Source organism: Oratosquilla oratoria, chromosome 6 (assembly GCF_046742065.1).
Source record: "Oratosquilla oratoria isolate Oo_2021 chromosome 6, ASM4674206v1, whole genome shotgun sequence".
NCBI lineage: Eukaryota > Metazoa > Arthropoda > Malacostraca > Stomatopoda > Squillidae > Oratosquilla > Oratosquilla oratoria.
The window spans coordinates 33,860,211-33,877,767 of record NC_134782.1 but is presented as its reverse complement, the minus strand read 5'-3'; the positions used below and the strand labels follow the sequence as shown (position 1 = coordinate 33,877,767).

The 17,557-nt window shown below is 38.7% G+C and overlaps 1 protein-coding gene across 1 annotated transcript in view; it reads left to right on the top strand.

The window, feature by feature from the left end:
• Positions 1–13,894, top strand: part of Mer (ezrin/radixin/moesin family protein merlin) — a 54,972-nt gene extending 41,078 nt beyond the window's left edge. Inside the window, exons 8-11 of the mRNA XM_076186643.1 lie at positions 244–403; positions 10,397–10,653; positions 11,032–11,281; positions 12,375–13,894. Coding sequence (XP_076042758.1) covers positions 244–403; positions 10,397–10,653; positions 11,032–11,281; positions 12,375–12,518 — 811 coding nt within the window. The 3' untranslated portion in view covers positions 12,519–13,894. The remainder of the gene's footprint in view (positions 1–243; positions 404–10,396; positions 10,654–11,031; positions 11,282–12,374) is intronic.
• The last annotated feature ends 3,663 nt before the right edge of the window (positions 13,895–17,557 follow it).

Here is a 17,557-nt window from a genome sequence, read left to right as displayed (position 1 = left end):
ATTTTTCATACACAAAACCTGTACTTGTGCTGATAATTACAAACCCTCTAGCTTTCTAAACCTCCACTTTGGGTTAGGATATTTTGGTTGGCAATTTGTTTGTGGATGGGGTCCAGTTTCTGACTAGTGGCTCTTGCTGGCTTTCTGGATGCTGCAAGCTTCTTGTTTTTCCCCATGCCACTATATATTGGTACTGCTCAGAATACATAGGATATAGATTTTTGTTATTTCTCATATCAACAGGTCTGAAGAAACAGCTGAGCTTTTAGCAGAAAAATCACAAATTGCTGAAGAAGAAGCGAGACTCTTGACTCAGAAAGCTACTGAGGCCGAGCAGGAGTGCCAGCGAATACGTATGTTGAGTGCAAAAACTGAGGAGGAAAAAATGCATATGGAACAAAAGGTCTGTTTAAAAAAGCTTATGTATTCTGGGTCTTCATTCTTTTGCTCAGTCATATGTGGTGATAGAAAATGTAAAGGGAATAGAATTTTTGTGGAATACAAATTTTACAGTGTAATAGAATACTGGCTCATTAACAAGAGTGCCCAGAGGCTACCCATAAGTGAAAGAAAATTGTTTGGCATGCCAAAACAAGATCTTTAAAGGTGACACCATGGGTCTTCAAGGGTTAATATTGAGATTCAGTATGTATGACTAGAAATTTTATACCATTGAATTTAACATTCAACAGAGGGGAATGTCTGCTGAGGAAGGACGGGAGAGGACAGAAGACGGGTGAATGGAGAATGGTTGTATATGGATGATGTTGTGATGCATGAGGTGGAATGGGTGGGGGGATGGGGGGTGAGGTAGTATGTGTGAGAAAATTTTTATGCAGCCTGAAGGGATTTCTCCCCGTCTTCACCTTTTATGCATGGGGGGGAGAGGGGGGGTCGCCGATTTAATGAAGCAGCCTTGCTGTGGATGTGCTGTGCCTTGCAACATTGCCTCTGACCCAGGGCAGTGGACAAGGTGCAGGGAAGACCCGTCATCCAGGAGGTGCTAAGATGGGAGAGAGGGTGGAGGGGAGTGGAGTGTATTTAGGGATGGAATGAGTGGGAATGAATTTATGCCTTTTTCTTTTTGGCTACCTCCCTTGTAAGGGGGAAAAAGCCTTGGTATATATATATATGAATTTAACATTGCAAATTTTGTTCAACCAGTATCCTCAGGATGAATTTTCAGTTCATCAAACTTTAATGGTTCAATAGCTTATTTTCAGTATAGCATGTTTTACTGAACTTTTATTACAATTAGATGTGTTTGGAATGACTTTTTCCATTAATATTCCAAAGGCTTCTTCCCCCTCATAAGGGAGGTAGCCAAGTCAAAGACATGTACTCACTCCCACCTATTCTATTCCCATCCACCACCCTTGTCTCCCTCTTGTCTTTGCTCCTCATGGATGAAGGGTCATCCCTCTCCTGCTCACTGCCTGAGTCAGAAGCAATGCAGCAAAACATAGAACATCCACAGCAGGGCCACTTCACTTACACGGCGACCCCCATATCATATAATATTTTGTGGGGTGACTAGGGTCTGTTGAAAAAGGAAGGGAGAAGAAAGGGAGATAGGGGTGAGTGGAGAATGGTTGTGTATAAATGATGCTGTGATGCATGGAAGGGAGTGGGTGGGGGGATGGGGGGATTAGGGAGTGGTTATGTGTGAATGATATTTTGACACCGCCTGAAGGGATTTCTCCCTGTGTTCTCTTTTTCTGCATGAGGAGGACAGAGAGGGGGGTTGCCAATTAAATGAAGCGGCCTTGCTATGGATGTGCTGTGTCATGCTGCATTGCTTCTGACCCAGCGCATTGGGTGAGGTGCATGGATGACATGTCATTTAGGAGGAGCCAAGAAAAGAGGGAGGGTGGGGTGGGGATGAAATGGGTGAGAGTGAAATTATGCCTTTTGACTTTGGCTACCTCCCTTGTATGGGGGGAAAAGCCCTTGGTGTGTTTATGTATGTATGACAAGGGTGGATGAGAACAGTGTCCAATTTGTGTGGAGCAGAGGGTATGATTGTTAATGTGGATGAAAGAAATATTTGCAAGTATACAAATAAATAGTGTAAATGAACAAAGTATGATTGAGCTTGTGGCCTTGGAATGAAACCTGATAATAGAGATATTGTACATGAGTATTGAAAAGGGCAGGAAGGGGTATATAGACAAGGAGGATCATGTGTCACAAACTTGATGTGTTTCTCTTCTAGACAAATAGATATAATACAAGAAAGAGATGGATGGGCTGATTGTGCATTTCTAGACCTGAAAAAAGCTTTTGATAAGGTGCCACATAAGAAATTGCTAAAGAAATTAGAAACAGCAGGAGGAATACAGGGCAAACTACTGTAGTGAATGGAAGACTTCTTGCATGAAAGGAAAATGAGAGTGGTGATAAGAGACAGACATTCTAATTGGGATGAAGTAATTAGTGAAGTTCCACAAGGAACAGTTTTGGGCCCAATATAATTTGATATATTAATGATATGGATAAAGGAATTGAAAGTTATATGAGCTTCTTTGTGGACAATGGAAAACAGTTGAAAAAAGTTAACACTTTAGAAGATTGTGAGTCACTACAGAGTGATCTCAGTAAAGTATGGGAATGGAGTAGGAAGTGGGAGATGGAATTCAGTATTAAGAAGTGTAGTATAATGGAATTTGGAAAAAGCAAAGAAAGAATAGTGGGATCATATTAATTGGGAGAGGAAGAAATAAAAAAAGTAGAAACTGAGAAGGACCTGGAAGTCATTATTATGAATAATATGACCCCTGACAAACATATAAACAAAATTTTTGGAGAAACTTATAATTTAATACATACATACATATACCAAGGCTCTTTCCCCCTTACCAGGGAGGTAGCCAAAAAGGACAAGGCATAAAATCATTCCCACCCATTCCATCCCCAAAAACACTCCACACCCCTCCACCCTCCCTCCCATCTTAGCACCTCCTAGATGACGGGTCATCCCTGCACCCTGTCCACTGCCCTGGGTCAGAAGCAGTGTCGCAGGACACAGCACATCCACAGCAAGGCTACTTCATTAAAACGGCGACCCCCCTCTCCGTCCCCCCATATAAAGGAGAGGACGGGGAGAACTCCCTTCCGGCTGCGTCAAAATTTTTGCTCACACACACTACCTCACCCCCCATTCCCCCGTCCATTCCACCTCATTCCACCTCATGCATCACAATTAAAGTGGCATTTACATACCTGTATGAAGAAATGGTGAAGAAAATACTAGTCACTTTGATAAGACCAAGATTGGAGTATGCAGTGATGACATGGTCACCAAGTACAAAAAAAATGTATAACAAGACTTGAAAGAATACAAAGAGCAATTACGACATTGGCACCAATGGTCTCAGAACTATCATATGAGGAGAGACTGGCAAAACTTGAGCTATAGACATTAGAGCAAAAAGAGAGAGGAGACTTGATAACTATTTATAGAATCATTTAAGGCATAGAAACTATTGATATAGAGGATCTGATAAAATGGGATAGTAGAGATACAAGAGGACACAGAAAAAAAAAAAAGAGACAATTATAGAAGAGACCTGAAAAAGAACAGCTTCCCCCTCAGGATAATAGAATTTGGAACAAGTTAGATGAAAATGTGGTGTGTGCAAAAACAATACACAAATTTAAAAACAGTGTAGATAAAATGAGATATGGAGACGGGACATCACGAGCATAGCTCCCCTTCCCGTAAAATACAAGGTAAATACATACCTAAATATTGGGCTCTGTCTAGAGATCAAATGGCTCACTAAATAAAGGTAAGTGTGGTGATGGGATTTGGAGACAAGGATCAGGGAGATAACCCTCTGACATTCATTTTGCAAGACCACCATGTGCAGGATCCTGTTGTTGGTGAAATACTGTTGGATTGACATTTTACTGTCAATAGACATATTGAAGCAACTTTAGATAGTTTATTTACAAATCCAGTATTACATACACCAAGGGCTTTTCCCCCCCATGCAAGGGTGGTAGCCAAAGTCAAAAGGCATAATTCCACTCCACTCCCATTCACCACCCTACCCTCATTCCCTCTTTTCTTGGCTCCTCCTGGATGACAGGTCATCCTTGCATCTCACCCATTGCCTGGGTCAGAAGCAATGAAGCAAAACACAACACATCCACAGCAAGACTGGTTCATTAAATTGGTAACCCCCCCCCCCCCTCTTCATCCCCTCTTGCAGAAAAAGAGAAGATGGGGAGAAATCCCCTCAGGCTGTGCCAAAACATTATCCACACATAACCTGTCCCCAACCCACTCCCATCCCCCAACCACCCCCCCCCTTCTATCCATCCCATCTCCAGTCACCCCCACCCTCCATGCCTCTTCCACTAATCCCTCCCCACTCACTCCTTTCATATATTTAAACTGTCCCAACACTCCTTTATCAATCCTATTTCCCAATTCCACCCCGTACTCTCCTCCTAACTCCTTCATCTTCCACTCCATCCAGTGTAGTAACCATCACCATACTTTTCAGAGATTTCAACTCAAACACATTTAAACTCTTCCTCTCTCCCTCTGTCAAGTTTCATGCTTCTGCTCCACACAACACTGTTGGCACAGTCACCCCTTCACACAATCTCCTCCCAGTATCCATTCCCAAATATCTATTTTTCATTACACTTTTTAATCCCCAAGGCATTTACTTGCCTCTCTCAATCCACAATCCACCTCCACCTCAACTCCCCCCTCCTGCCACATGCACTCCGAAGTATCCAAAACTGTCCACTTCCTCCATCCACTATCCTTTAATACTCACCTCCAAGTTCCTGCCATCTCCCTTTGTACATCTCATCACCCCACTTTCACCCCCCCCCCCCGAACTTTCTCATATCGCAGACCTTCCCAAAATCCATCAACCTCCTTAATCCCTCCTCTGGTCCTGCTACAAGTGCAGTGTCATCAGCAAACAACAACTGGCTTATCTCCCATTTTTCTCCATTTTCTCCAACTATCTCCAGTCCCCTGCCCATCACCCCTGCACCCACCTCCCACACCACTCCATGTACATACTGAACAGCCACAACAACATGACACATCCCTGGCAAAGTCCCACCTTCACCTCAAACCATTTGCTCTTCCCATTTCCAATTCCAACACAGGCTTCACCACTCATGTAAAAACTCTTGACTGCTCTTAACAGATTTCCTCCCATCCCATAGATCTGCAAAACCACCCTCCTGTCCACCCTGTCACAAGCCCCTTCCAAATCCATGAAGGCCCCAAAAAATCCTTACCCTTTGCTAAAAGCTTTCTCATATATCCGTCCTTCCACAAAAATTTAATCCATGCAACCCCTACCTTTCCTAAACTCTTCCGGCATCCCACCAACCACTCCCCCTGTTTCCCCCCCAATCCTTTCAAAACCCTCCCACAAGCCCTCCCAACTACACTCAACAAACTGATCCCTCTGAAACTACCACACTTACACCTGTCCCCCCTTCCCACTCAAAGCAGAACCACACAGGCACACCACCCTCCCCCAGACAAACACCAAACAGGCCCACAAGCCAGTCCACCACCCACATCCAGTATTAGAAGTTGTATATATCTCTTCTAAAAGAAATACATGTTTTGGCTGAAAGTGGGAAAACATCTTGTGCACGCAGGTAATATCTGGGTGGTAGAGCAGGGCACTGAGCCTGAGCATTTGGGAAATATCTGGTGAGCCAGACCTGAAGGGTTCAGTGTGATGACCTCTGTACTAGGTAGGCTGAAGTGTATGTTGGCTTAGCGTGATGAATGAGTTTGGTTACAGGCATGATATGTTAGTATTGTATTACTGTGTACATTTGATATTCATTATCAAGTGATTTACAAGTAAACAAACAGCTAAGTGGCTGCTGATATTAAAGCCCCACTTGTTTAGCAAGGAATAAATACCTTGGTTTGTTGTGGAGTCATGCTGTACAGCCTTATTCAGAACTCAGAAATTGCATTAAAAATGAGGCAAGGTGCTTTACTTTCTAAGACCTCTGATATTTTCAAATTGCACTTTTGTATTTAATGTCAAGCTTACATGATAGAATAATTGTGAATTTGTTTTTATCTAACAGAACTCTGATTTTCTTTGAATAATCATTTATCTCCTTATTGCATGTGTGTGTTGCATGTTGTGTTTCTAATGTATACTAGAGTGATCAGTAGTTGAGTAGCTTTTAGTTGAAATTGATTAAGATCATCTATCAATTAGGGAGGTACTTCTGAGTCATCCCTAGACTAGGGAAGGACCAATGATAAGTACCTGAAAGTAATAGCCTTGTGAAATGTGCATTGAGACAGTCATCTGTCTGACACTTGTCCCCCAAACCTGTTGACTCTGTCATCTCTATCTGGAAGTGCAGTTCTATGGTGCTGATACTTGATCTACAGACCAGGCCTAGGATCTCTTTATCAACTATATAGTTCCTCCACCTTTTCCTCTGTGGATCATAGTCATGTAGCATTCTTTATAATTGGAGACTAATCTCTGCTCAAATAATGTTGATCTTGCTTAAATTCTGCTATTCCTCTATGACTACTGAAGTATAGAAGCAGACTTTTGCCTATGAAATACTAAAACTTATAATTTATGTTAAATCAGTCCTTTGTCTTGTTAGTTTTAATTAAGCCTTGATATGTACTTGTTTGCCCCTGAGTTGTGGTTAAGATTTCCCAAAGTATAGAAGCAGACTTTTGCCTATGAAATACTAAAACTTGTAATTTATGTTAAATCAGTCTTTTATCTCGATAGTTGTTTAAGCTTTGGTATGTACTTCTTTGCTACTGAGTTGTAGTTTATAAAGATTTCCCATTTCTTCTCTCTCTTGTATTCATGAATTCCTTTCAGTGTATTTCTTTTAAACATTTCAGACCTTTGGTATATATTTTTCCTGAAATTGTATCTGTCTTGTCAGTATTATTAATTTTTTGGCTTTATATCTCTATTGAAATTCAAGCATTACATGGTCACTTTTTCTAATGGGATATATATACTTTAAGGAATCAGTAATATTGGGAGCTTTGATAAATAGCAAGTCCAATCTCAATGGAGTGTGATCTCCTCTTACTCATGCCACATCTTTGACTCATTGGGTCATTGTTTAATCCATTGTAATGTATCTCAATATTGTTGGCTAAGAGGAGCTAAGATAAGAGGGAAACAAAGGATGGTGGATGTGGGTGGGATGGGTACGTGCCTTGATTGGCTACTTCACATATAAAGGTGAAGAAGATAGACCATTTGTTGGTACTCATCATTGGTCCTTTGCCTCTTATTTATTTAATACATAATAGATATGATTCTTTGTTATATAATTTTTTATGAGATGCTATGTGAGATGTATGAGATGCTTTTTATGTACTGTGTCTTGGTACTTTGGTTTTGACCCAGGGCAGTGGATGGGATACAGGGATGACCTATCATCCATGAGGAGCTAAGATGAGAGGGAGGTAAGGGGAGTGGAATAGGTGGGAGTAGGTATATGCCTTTTGGCTTGGGTACCTCCCTTATAAGGGGGAAGAAGCTCATGGTATATAGATAGATAGTCTTGCTGCATTGCTTCTGACCCAGGCAGTAGGCAGGAGACAGGGATGACCCTTCATCTATGAGGTAAGATAAGAGGGAAACAAGGGTGGTGGAAGGGAGTGAGTGCAAGCCTTTGACTTGGCTACTTCTCTTATCAGGAGGAAGAAGCCCGTGGTATATAGGTAGTAACATAGTTGATAGTTTATAGTGGGAACCAATGATAGGTAACTGCTTATGGTGGTTCTGTGAGAAAGAGGTTGGAGAGAATCATCTTTCCCTGCTCATCCTTAAATCCCATGAATACTCTCACCATTATTTGGAGGTGCAATCTGAATATTTCGAACATCTTCAGTTTGAGGCCCTCCCCTCACTTGAATGAAATTGTCTGTCATTAGTGAGGATGGAATCTGAGATCTGCATTATATATCATTACAAAGAGGTTAAATGAGATTGCCTTAATCCCTTCAGAATAAGGTCCTCCCCTTGACTGAATAAAATCAGTAGCCAGAACAAAATCTAAGGAGTGCATCATTTTAGCAAGGGTGTTGAGCCCATAATATTGATAAAATAATTAAGATGGATCACCAATGTAAGACTTATTTCAACTTGATTATACTATTTTTAGAACAGATTTTTGCATATGTGACTTGTATTTATAGGAATATAGGTATAAGAAGTGAACATTCATTGACTGGTTGGAAAATAGGACAAGAGAAATGTATAAGAGGTGCAAAGAAAAAAGAGAAACAAAACATTAGAGGAGACAAAAAAGAGGTAGATGTAAAAGGGGGGAAAAGTATAACAGAAAGTTTATAAAGTAACAAAAAGATGTTCTGGAAGGAAATTAAGAGAGGAAGAAGAGGCGAATCAAGTAGAGAAAAAAGGTATAAGATGCAGATGAACAGATGATAATGGAAGAGGCAGCAGTAAGGGGAAGATGGGCAGAGTATTGTAGGGAATTACTAAATGTAGAGGAGGATAGGGAGGGAATGGTGGTTGCAGTGGGAAGTGTTAAGAAAATGACAGTGTTGGATGAAGAAAATGGAACAGAAGAAAAGATTAGGTGCAAGCAGTTATTAAAATGATGAGAGCAGGTAAGGCACCTGGGTTAGTTGGGTGTCATTTGGAGTGCTTGAAGAAGGGACTGGTTGTTGAGGTTGTTTAATGTATGTCTGAGGGAGGGTAGAGTGCTGGAGGACTGGAGGAGTCTGAATAGTTCTGCTTTACAAGGGAAAAGGGAGCAAATATGAGTGTAGTAGTTTCAGAGGGGTCAATTTGTTGAGTGCATTTGGGAAGGCTTATGGGAGGGTTTTAATAGAGAAGATTAGGAGTTGAACAGAGGAAGTAATTGATGAAGAACAGTGGGTTTAGGAAAAGTAAGGGTTGCACGGATCAGTTTTTTGTGGTAAGACAGATAAGTGAGAAAGCTTTAGCAAAGATAAGGATATTTTTCTGGGCCTATGTGGATTTGGAAAAGTTATATGACAGGGTGGACAGGAAGGCAATGTGGGAGGTTTTACAGTTATATGGGACTGGAGGAAAGCTGGTAAAGGCAGTCAAGAGTTTTTACAAGAGTAGTAGAGCCTGTTCAGTATGTACATTGATGGGTTGGTGCAAGAGGTAAATGTGAGAGTAATGGGCTTGGGGTTGGAGATGGTTAAAGAAAATGGAGAAATATGAAAGGGCCAGTTCTTGTTTGCTGACAATACTGCGCTTGTGAAAGGATCAGAGGGGGGATTAAGGGAGTTATTGATGGAGTTTAGGAGGTGTGCAAGAGAAGAAAGTTGAAGGTAAATGTTTGTTAAAGTAAGGTGGTGAGATGTACAAGGGGAGAGGATGGCAGCAATTTGGAAGTGAGTCTTAAAGGAGAGAGGCTGGAGGAAGTGGATGTTTCTAGGTGCTTGGGGTTGCATATAGTAGGAAAGGGAGGAGTGGATATAGAGGTAGATTGTAGATTGAGAGAAACAAATAAGTACCATGGGTGATTAAAAAGTGTAGTGAGAAATAGACATTTAGGAATGGATGCGAAAATGAGATTGTATGTAGGGGTGATTATGCTGATAGCATTGTATGGGGCAGAGACATGGAACATAAGAGAGGAAGAGTTTAAATATGTTTGAGATGAAATGTGTGAGAAGTATGGTAGGGGTTACAAGTTTGGATAGAATGAGAAACAAGGAGGTTAGGAGGAGAGCAAAGGTGGAAAAGGAGATGGCAGATAGGGTTGATGATAGAGTATTGGGATGGTTTGGACACATGGAAAGAATGACTGAAGAAAGATTAGTAAAAATAAGTGTGGAAGGCAGAGATGATGAGGTGAATATGAAGGGATGATCGAGGATGAGATGGATGGATGGGGTGAAAGGGGCATTGAGTAAGAGAGGGATCTCTGTTAAGGAAGGGAGAAGACATAAGATAGGGGTGAATTGAGAATGGCTGCATATAGATGATACTGTGATGTATGGAAGGGAGTGGGTTGGGGATAAGGGGGGTCATGGAGTGGTTATGTGTGAATGTTATTTTGACATAACCTGAAGGGATTTCTTCCCGTCATCTCTTGTTCTGTATGAGGGGAAGGAGAAGGGGGGGGGATCACTAATTAAATGAAACTGCTTTGCTGTGGATGTACTGTCTCTTGCTGCATTGCTTCTGACCCATGGCGATGGGTTAAGATGCAGGGATGACCCATCATCCATGAGGAGCCAAGATGAGAGGGATGGAGGGGTGGTGGATGGGAGTGGAATGGGTGGGGATGAAATAGGTGGGAGTGGAATTGTGCCTTTTGTTTTTTGGCTACCTCCCTGGTAAGGAAAAAAAAAAAGCCCTTGGTACATGTATATATGTATTTATAGGTGCGAGAAGTAGAGCTACTCGTGTCAACAATGGTTGATGAAGGCGAGAGAAGAGCAAGTGAGGCTGAACGACTGAAACAGGAGCTTATTGGTGCAAGAAAATCTGAGAAGATTGCAAGGGAAAAACTTCATGATTTTTTGCAAGTTGTTAACACATCAACATTGCACAATTCAATGCAGAACATATCTACTCTTAATTCATCAGTCCTAAACACAACTAGAAACCCGTTAACCCTTCCATATGCACATAGCACAAGGTAAGAAGTTTTGTGGTTATTCAGAATTTGTGTTAGTGTAGGTTGCATAATAGAGATGGAATTTATTAGATTAAAAAATCAGAATGTTTAGAGTATTATCAACCAAGTATGGTGACTTAGGTGAAACACTTACATTAGCAGAAAGGAGGAAGATGAAAATGTATGTGTACATTTTGATTATATGTAGACTGAAGAAACCCAGTGTAATTGGGAATGAGGGGTGAAGAATGTGTTTTGGATGGGTGTTTGGTGAGTGTATACTTTGACTTGGCCACCCCCAATGTTTAAAACTTACATTTTCTTGCATACCTTCACATCTAAATAAATTTTATTCAGTCCTATTCATGAATTTGCTTCACAAGCCTTTATTCATTCCAGTGTTTTAGCAACAAGTATGGGAGGAAGCAACATGGATATGACCTCAGCATCAGAACTCCATGAATTGACTATGGAAAACGGGGAGCCTCTTAGCACGACTTTGAGTCAACCAGAGCTCACCTCGCTAGAGCTGTTCAATAATACTGATGTGGAGCAGCTCAGCCTAGAGATTGAGAAGGAACGAATGGAGTATGTTGAGAAATCAAGGCATTTACAGAATCAGCTTCGTCACCTAAAATCTGAAATTGAGGTTAGTTATTGAGGAGGGAGAATAGAACTGTTCAACAAGTTTGAGAAAATAGAAAAATTATATTAGTGATGGCATGTGGGGTACTGGTGTTTTATTTTCTCTTTGGTCTGTTGTTTGTGTGTGTAACCATATTGAGTGGTGTGTGTACAGGCACTAGTTCAGCTCATATCTCACTGAAGAGGTTTTGCAGTACTGTTTGGTGTGAGTGTAGGACAGTGTGTAGTAATATGTTTTGTGTCTTCTCTTTGGTGGTGAAATCAAGGGAATTTGGTTTCTGTTGCTCTTTCATTTCTTAGCCTCTGTTTTAATACTGGATGATGACTCTAGCCATGACTTGTTGTGAAGGGGACCTTGAGTAAAAGGGAAATATCTGTTAAGCAGGGAAGGGAGAGTGCAAGTGATAAGTTTGAGTGGAAAATGTGTATGAATGGATTATGAATTAATGTAACTCAAATGGATTTCCCCTTGTCTTCTCAATTTTTGTGTGGGGGATGAGGAGGGAGGGTTATCAAGGAAATTAAGTGGTGGAGCCCTGCTTTGGATGTGCTTTGTCTTGCTGCATTGCCTCTGACCCAGGCAATGGGTGGGAGACAGAGTTGACCCTCCATTCACAAGGAGCTCAAATAAAAAGGAAAGAAGTAGGTGATGGATGACAGTGGGAAGAGTGGGGTGAGTGAAGGCTTTATAAGGAGGAAAAAGGTTTTGCAATATAGATAGAGGCCCCAACAGGTGTACTTATGTCATTATTACTTGTTTTGGGCATTATCTCTGGATGTATGGTGAAATATAGGATTTGTTTCTTGTGAAGAGTGTTGGTTTTGTGATCTGTGTTTTTGAATGGATGTGTTGTTGGGTGTGAGTGGTAAGTGTTATAGATATCTGGGTAGAATAGTGTTGGAGTTGTTTTGATGTTGAACTTTGTGGACTGTGCTCTCATATACAAGACTGCTAGAAATGAGAAAACATTTCAAAGTAATGTAAAAGTAAAGCTTGTTATTTCAAAGTAATACCATGCACATGAATAGAAGTGCTTTATTTATCTGCAACTTTCCTAGTTGTTTGACTTTAGAAGTTGTCTATTTTTGTTCTTCAGGTGCTGAAGCTGGAAGAGAAGCATACCATCCTTGATGAGTTGTATGATGAACAAGTGCGCACAGGGGAAACCAAATACTCAACACTTAGAAGAACAAGATCAGGAAATACTAAAACTAGAGTTGCATTCTTTGAGGAGCTGTGATGGATGTTTTGTCTTTATTGTTAAGGACGAGCAAATGGGTTTGCATATAGTGCCATGAATGACATTTTCTCATACTTATTTAGTTTTTGTGTTTTCCCATATTTCATGCAAACATTTGCTTGTGCTTCTCTTGTTTCAGATTTGTTTTGTTCATATTTCTATGCTGGTATGATTTCTCTGTTTCAGCTTTTTTATTTTTTATTCTTTTATTTATTTTTTTACAAGCCTTTTTTCCATGCATTTATTTATCATCATCATTATTATTTTTATTATTATTCTAAGATGATCTGAATTGTTAGATGATATTTGGTTCTTTGTTCCTGTTTAAATTTAAATATGTTTTATACCAAACAAGTATTTTACAAAGAATTACAGCTAAGATTAAGGATCTTGTGTTGATATAGATCTGAATAACACATTTTACAATTAATTTGTAATTATAATCTTTCTCATTTTATTACTGTCCAATGATAATCATTGTTGTTGTATTATTGCTGAAAATCTTGTAGTAAGATCAAGATGACAGGTCACAAGTGTATCATGGATAAGGATATATTTGAAATTTTAGAAAATGAACTTGAATGGTAATTGTCTTAAAACAATTTAGGTAAAATTTTATATGTATTTTTTTTTTTTTTTTTTTTTTTTTTTTTTTTTTTTCAGAAGTTGTATTCCAAAGATATACACATGTTTTCATATTCTACATCAAAATGGAGCCAACCAGGTTGTGTGCTTGCTCATTTTATGCACATAACCCAAGGAATGATATGACAGCCACAATCATTGGGATATATATAGTATTTTTTTTTTCATAATGTGTGGTATTGTCACAATACAGAAATTATAAGAAGTGCTCTTGATAGGATATTTTGAACATTGAATGTGTATAATATGATCACAAACAAAAATTTGTACATACCATTCTGCTTCTGATGCAGTTTTATTTCCGATTTTCACTTCTAGAATACCGCATCTTTTTTCTTTTTTCTCTTTTGCAATTTATTTTTTCTTTATTTTGTGAAAAACTCAAAGCTTGAAGTAATCTAGAATTATGATATTCTTAAAATGATGAACCATCTAGTCATTTGGAAAAAAAAAGAAAGAAAAGAATGCAATGTATTGAGAATGGCTTTGCTCAAACCCATTGGTAACTTATGACAATGTTTGGTGAATGACATGTTTGGTATTCACTGTCATTTTTGGTATGTTTAATAATCATGATATTAACAAAGTAATATGAATTAACAAAGTAACATGTATCAGAAATTTTGGTTTGATTGCAAGGAAGGATCTTCCCTCCAATGCCCCCTGCTCTCTCTCTCTCTCTCTCTCTCTCTCTCTCTCTCTCTCTCTCTCTCTCTCTCTCTCTCTCTCTCTCTCTCTCTCTCTCTCTCTCTCTCTCTCTCTCTCTCTCTCTCTCTCTCTCTCTCTCTCTCTCTCTCTCTCTCTCTCTCTCTCTCTCTCTCTCTCTCTCTCTCTCTCTCTCTCTCTCTCTCTCTCTCTCTCTCTCTTCTCTCTAACTAATTTATAATGATGTGCCATAAGTTGTAATACACCTATTACGTGCCTTCCGCATCAGTGTCTTCCAGTGCCTTTCTTCAAAATAACATTTCCCTCACCAGAATTCATGTTTGGGAAGGTTCCAAGTATGTCAAGAATTTAATCCTAATTGTACTTTACCCCCCAGCCAATGTTATTTTCTTTTTCTATAGAAGAATTATACGTGTGTGTGCTGAAGATTTTGATGTTTTTGAGATTAAATTGTGACAAGAATGAATAAAGTGAGAAATAAGGAGATGAGGCAGAAAATGGGTTGGGAAAAAGCTTTTGGGTACAAAAAAAAAGTGCTGACATAGTGCTGACAGTTGGAAAGAATGTTCAAGGAAAGATTTGTAAAGAGAAGTGGAAACCAGAAATGGATGGAGTGAGATTGAGAGGAAGACCAAAAATGAGATTGATGGCTTTGGATACACATGGAATATCTTTTGAATTGGAGGCTGTGGATCTTCTGCAAAAGAGACCTGGGACATTTGATGGATTGATTTATTGGTTGTCTTTTGAGTTGGCAAAAGCATCATTAATCAGTTGCCTCAGGCCTCTCTTGTAGGAGATTCACACCTCCCAAGTAACTGACAATGGCCCCTGGGCAGGCCCATAGGTCACATAAGGAAGAAATGCTGCGTTGTTATTGAGGGATTGTTAGCGTGGGGGATTGTAGAATGAGGTGTTCTGCATCTTCTGTGAGGTAAGGGTGTAAAAGGTAGAAGTGAATGGAGGGAGGTTGTAAATGAATGAAGGGAGGGTACAGGCCAAAGGGATGTTCTTCTCATCTACTTCTTAATTTATATTGGGTAGATGAGGAGTCGTCACTGTACAATGAAGCAATGGGGATAAACCAGCTCTGGCTATTGGGTGGTGCTGTGGATATGCTGTGCCTTACTGCATTGTTCTTGACATGAGCAGTGTGGTGGGGGACAGGATGACTTTTCCTCCCCAAGGTACTGAGATGGGAGAAGTAGATGTGTTTATATGCCTAATTGTAGTATACAGGAAAGGAGCAGCACTCATTGAGTCCCATTTCCTGCTCTCCAGTTTTATCATTGTACTTTGTTGTGGCCGTGCCCTATACAAGGGGGAAAGGGCATTTGGTATATATATATATGTATTTACCAATATGTTCCTTATTTACTACTTACATCAAGTATCTATTCATTTACCTTAAGGACCTGGAATCTGATGATGAACAGTCTGACATAGAAAGAATTTAGAAAATAGCTATAATTTCCAAGAAAATGTAATTCCATATTGTTGAATAAGAAATAGGTAATTGTAAGTGTGAACCTTGAATATAAGATAGGTTATTGTGAGTGTGACCATAGTAATTCGTTTGTCAGAATTGTATTTTTAAAACCGTTTTTACAATCTTGGTTTATTCATTCTTTAGGTACATTGATAAATGGTTTTAATGTTGAAAACTTTTGTGAACTTTATGGTGACACAATGGCAAGGATTTTTTTTTTTTTTTTCTCTCTTTTTTTGTTTTTTTTTCTTTCTTTCTTCATACTCCTCAGTGCCCACTTATATCAAATTCTAACTCTTGTTTCCTTATGTTGATGGTAGCTATTGTGTTCATGGTCTGTCCATGCATTTTTTTTTAATTCATTTTATTTATTTATTTTTTCCTTCCAGTCACAGTTTGAATTACAATTTGACCTGAAGGCAGAGATGAGTAATCATTATTTTCATATAGTTATTTAGTCATTGGTCTTCATATGTACACAAAAAGATATTTGCCAATTGATTCAATATCATGTTCCCTCTCTCTCCCACATTTCTTTTTAGCATCTATATTTTTCTATTTATTTTATTTTATATTATTTATTTATTTATTTATTCATTTTTTATCATCCATATCTTTTTTGTGGTGTCACATCCTCTATGTTCCATTTCCTCTTTTTAATCATTCTTTTCTTTCCAATTGTTACTATTCTTCTCCCTCTTCTCAGACCATGTCAAATTGAAGAGTAGGCAAGTTAATTGGAGATTTTAGATTGTTATAATAAAAAATGGAAAACAGGAACTTCACAATATGGATGCATCTAAATAAATGCCTATATTTTATTTTTTGTGTTATTAGTATTTCAACTTTTAAATGAGGACCCAATCAGAATTTTGTACATGAAGACTGGTTTATGTCATATGAAATAAAAAGTATAGTCTGACCTCCCACTGTTCAAAGAAAGTTACATTTGTAAGGCTTTGTGCTCTTAACTTTGACAATATAGTAACTTGCCGTACATTGAAAGTGTGTGTGTTATAGAGGAATGCATAGAGGGCAGTATTTCAGAGATGGGTTCAAATTGACTTGGTAAAAGTAAAACAAAATACAATGACACCATGGAGAAAGTTTAAGTAAAGTTGGACAGTGGTGCATTTTCCACTCCTTGGCATACAATTTGAAAATGGGAAGGAAAATCATAGATGACCTTGCCAATTTACTTATTTTTGAAATCAGGCAAAATTACAGTGCATCTGATTTCTGTGATACCAAAGGATAGCATAACATGAATATAGGATTAGACATTTGGGTTCTGTCATTTAGATTCTATCATTTGGATTTTAGACTGTATCAAACCACATATACATACATATACCAAGGCTTTTTCCCCCTTACAAGGGAGGTAGCCAAAACCACATATACATGCTGTTATTGAATGTAGTATAATGAGTTATTGTGAGAAGTGCATCTATCTTTAATATCTTCACCCATGTTTTTCTCATATCCTATGGGGTTTGAAATTAATCTTATTTGTACTTTCTATGACTGTAAGAGCTTGCTCTTTTTCCCTCTGTTTTCCTTCCATTCTGTGATCTTCCTTCATATTCTTCCACTCTGAATATTTAGAATATAGTGGATTGAAAATGATTTAGGTGCATAAACCAAAATTTTTCATTGTGGCATTGCATAGAATGTCAAATTGTAATCCAGTCCAAATTCTATGGTACTAACTATTTCTGGTAATATGGAATTGTATTTTGATCAGCTAAGGTAGCAAGCTTATGTGCGATTTCATTGTGATGTTTTTAATGATTGCTGCACCATATGCTTGATGATATGGCTTTATTTTGATGCTTGTTTAAAAAAAAAGCTGTAATACCGGTTTTTAATGTATACATTTAAGATACAGTACTGTCATGCAGAAATATTAAGAGTTGGTGACAAGTAGCATGTTCAATGTTTCATAATTTTTTACAACACATCACAAAGATTGTAAACCTCTGGTAGGTTCTAATAAGTCGTAAGACTGGAAGTGCAAATCATTAGGTGCCTTACATGTCACTGAGTGTGACTCATGTATATGAATGGTTTGTGCTTTTAACTTTATGGTTAGGAAGAATTCAAAAGTATAAGGTATTGCAAATTATGTAGCACAAAGTAGACATAATTCTAAGGATCAGTGATTTTCTTTTATTTTTTAATTTTTTTTTTATTATTATTATTATTATACTATTATTATTATTATTATTATTATGATTAT